The 3980-nt window shown below is 43.9% G+C and overlaps 1 protein-coding gene across 1 annotated transcript; it reads left to right on the forward strand.

Moving 5' to 3' along the window:
• Nucleotides 1-273: 273 nt before the first annotated feature.
• LOC150057400 (vomeronasal type-1 receptor 90-like) lies at nt 274-1980 on the forward strand. The gene is made up of 3 exons (XM_090339999.1): nt 274-304; nt 1199-1394; nt 1611-1980. Exons 1-3 carry the CDS (start codon nt 274-276, stop codon nt 1978-1980), a joined length of 597 nt encoding a protein of 198 aa, XP_090196125.1.
• Nucleotides 1981-3980: the final 2000 nt, after the last annotated feature.

Genomic DNA, 3980 nt, shown 5'->3' on the forward strand with positions numbered 1-3980 from the left:
ATATTCTATAGATGCCTGTTTAGGCTCTTTGTCTATGGTATTATTTAACTAAAGGAGGTATTTTGAAGGCAACTTAGAGAAGACGCCTCCTTACATTCAAGGAGCAAAGAATTCTTTACAGTATGGCAAGATCCTGTGCTGCTGGCTGCTTGTACAGGGAAAGACTTGTGAACACAGTCAGACTGGTTATGTAGATCCTATTATGTCACCAAGAAGAGAAAGGTGAGCAGTTGGTGGTCATTGGGAAGTAGACTCAGGCACCTTTCACTAGCCATGACGAGAGCTTACACTGGGGTTCTCTATGGTGGGATGAAAACAGGAACTAAATAGAGCCATCAGAGGCCATTCCAATAAAATGGCTCATTTTTTCACCAAGTTCTGTCAGTGTCATAGTTGAAAATTATGCGGGGATTTTAAAACTCATAGGAATATTGCATTTATTACTGCAAATCTGTTAACCTTTGTGAGATAAAGGATTAGTAATATTACAATGGGATGAGCATGATCCGCTTTTACCTTTTGCCCTTCTACATTGTTCCACTAAATGACTCAGTAGGAAAGCCCTTGAGGGATATAGGTGCCTTGACCTTGGACTTTAGAATGAAAAGAAAATTTTCTCCATTCTAACTTGTTCAGATTAAGACAATGATGAAATTGTTCAAAAAGACTAATGGTACTAATGTGTAAAGAATCAGTTCCAGATAGCATCCAATTAGAGAGAGACAATCTCTAACATAGCTTCATCTTCATTCAAGTGATTCTTTAGAAGTAGATCAACCAAAAAGAATACAGGGCATTCAGGGAAATTGAATTGACGCTATATTAGGACTGTTTTCTCGGAAGATACAGATTTCTTACTTTTTCTGAAATGACATGAATGCAGGGTTTTATGTATCATAGGAGTAAATGTAAATTCATCAGAAACATTTTGGTGATGAGAGGACAGTGAGGGACATGACCTTGCTGGTGTGAGAACTCTCTTCTCTCTTTCTCTCTCTCTTCTCCAGGCACACACACCATTGTACTTGGTCATCAGTAAGATGAACACACCTTCGAATTATGACAACCCTAAAGAAATGCCTTGCTTCTCAAACTGGCACTGGACTGTCAGCGAACATTTTCCTCTTTCTCTCCCGGGTCTTCATATTCCTTCTACATCACAGAGCTCAGCCCACAGACGTGACCATCTGTCACTTAGCCCTGGTCCACATCCTGATGCTGCTCATCCTGGCATTCTTACTGTTGACAGATGAGTCTGGGAAACAGATTTTCCAAACTGACTTCCCATGTAAGGTCCTGGTCTACCTGCACAGAGTGATGAGAAACCTCTCCCTCTGCACCACCTGCCTCCTGAGCCTGCTCCAGGCCATCACCATCAGCCCCAGCACTTCCGGGTTGGTTAAGTTCAAATCTCCCTCCAATCGTTACCTCTTCTGTTGCTTGTTCTTTTTGTGGTTCTTAAATATCTCCCTCAGTAGCAATATGGCTATTTATATAGTGTCTTCCACAAACACATCTCAGCTTAACTACATGATTATCAATGAATATTGTTCATTTGCTCCCATGAAGCCCATCGTCAGGGACTTTTATTTTCTATTGACATTCTTCAGGGATAGCTTCTTTGTAGGCCTTATGCTTTTCTCCAGTGCATACATGGTGAGTATCTTGTGCAGGCATCAGAGGCGAGTACAGCACCTCCATAGTACCAGCCTCTCCCCAAGAGTCTCCCCTGAGCAAAGGGCCACCCAGACCATCTTGCTGCTGGTGAGCCTTTTTGTGATCTTATACTGTGCTGACATCATCATCTCATCCATTTCCGTCTTCTTCTGGACCCAAATCTCAGTCATTAAGGATATCCAGAAGTTTGTGGTCAATGGCTATGCCACTGTCAGTCCTTTGGTGTTAATTCGAGCTGATACAAGGATAATTAAGATGTTGAAAAATCTGTTAGGGAAGAACTGCGAGCTTCCAAAACAGTAGTATGCTATCACAGAGTCCTCTGCCTTTATTTAGTGCAGCCTTTCAACATTTTACAATGGACTTATTCTGAGAAAGGTCACATGAGGGAATTTCATCTTTGCCTGGTGGGACTATCATAAAAGGTACTTATGCACAGGATTCTGTGCATGTATGCCCACTTTGGGTCTCTCCCAGGGGGAGAGGAAGATGAAGAAGACATCAGGAATTCTAGCTGTGCTCCCTTGTCTCTAGGGAATGGAGCCTGGAGCACAGGAGCAAGGAGCTTCCCAGCTGCAATGGGGAACTAGCATTGCTTGTTTGTTGCTCAGGTCTCTGCTTCATCGCACTTCCGCCCCTGTAGATCCAGCATTCCCGTAGATGCTTGTTGGGAGCCAGAGTGGAATCAAACTGTACCTTGATTTGCATCAGACCATGGCTTTATTGTCTTATTGTTTTCTGGCCTTATTCTGTTTAAATGACCTGAGATTTACCATATGAATGTAACACCTGGAAGTTCCCTGGGTCTCAAGGAGGGAAGAAGCTGGAGTGAAAAATAAACGCGGCAGTCTTCACCTGGACTGCGAACATCCCGGACCCGGTGTGTCTGTCTCTCTTCTATTTCTTCCTAGTCCTTGCCCCCTATTTCAGGAACCCCAATCTGCGAACCCTGGTTTGCTGCCGGTTGGCCCCGGCAGATGCTCTCTTAGCATGGTGATGATAAAGTGAAGTGAATTCAGTGTGAAGGGCTCACTGATGGAAGCCCAGTGAAGACCCTTGGGAATGATGAACTAAGTAGTGCCAGGAAGAGAAGGGACAAAGAATTTTAAGCAATATTCCTTTAGCCCTGTCACTTGAGGGATGTCTGTTAAGGACTTGGTGGAACAACGTCAGTATCAAAATATGATGCCATTGATGCTGTTGATGCCATTTTCCCAGAATCCTATGGCACAAGGACTGGGATTCAATTTAAGGAGCATTATGCAAACAATGAATAATTTCAGGCAATTGAGACTGACTACAGTTGTAGTCTGAACTCTGGTTGTAGATGTAGTGAGTGTTCAGAAAGACAGTACCAGGGACCATCAGCAGAGGCCAAATCTATGAGGAAACCCAGCTTAGCTGTTGAGCTCCAAATCGATGAGCTAAATAAATCTTTCTTTGCACATTACCCATTTGTATGGCAACAGTAAATCGAAATCTATCCATTGACACTGGAGAGATTACAAAACAGTAGCGAAATAGAGGCAGTAGGTAGACAATAGGGTAAACTTCACGTTAGGGAAGAACAGTGAGTTCAGTTTTGAAGATGCTCAGTTTTCATTCAAAGCATGCTGGGCTTGGTGAAACTTATGTGCAGCTGTTCGGTGTTCAGACATGCCAGTCTGGGGATGGGGAAATACAGTAGACTGTCATTCCTCAGCAAGTGGTAGTTACTGGGCCCCTGAGATGGCTGAGATGTGTGCAGCTAACTGCCAATTCCAATTCAAGATCCTAGGAATGCTACGATAGAACAGGCTGGCTTATGCTACATTGCAGCCGAAGAGTACACATGTTCCACCTAGGTACGTGGCTCAGAAGACTCATTCATGGGATTTGGGCACATTTGTGTCATTTGAAAGAAATATGAGGAGAGAAGGAAATGTTAAGTTAGAATGCTCTTAGAAAGTGAGGATAATTGCCTGGTTAAGTATATCAATATCGTATCCACAGGGAGGGTGTGTTTCCAAGTGTGCGGGGACCTTAGTAGAGGGCAACTTGGCTCTGCTTCATTGGGGTCTCATGCAAGGCTGAGTACTGTCAGGGTGCTAAGTTCTAAGAGAAGGACTTCCCTGCCAGTCTCCAAAGGTCTGGTCTGAACTTGTCTGTTGGCTGTATGTTGAGTGGCTTCCAAAGGCCCTCGTGTTGAAGGCTTTTACCCCCAGTACTACTGGAAAGGAGAGGCCCTTGAACTTCCTCCTTTTGCTTCCTGGCTGATGAGCTGAGAGTGTTCTCTGCCTCTGCTCACTCCATGATATGAAGGC

This window comes from Megascapheus bottae, chromosome 10 (genome assembly GCF_031878675.1).
Source record: "Megascapheus bottae isolate mThoBot1 chromosome 10, mThoBot2.hap1, whole genome shotgun sequence".
Lineage (NCBI taxonomy): Eukaryota > Metazoa > Chordata > Mammalia > Rodentia > Geomyidae > Megascapheus > Megascapheus bottae.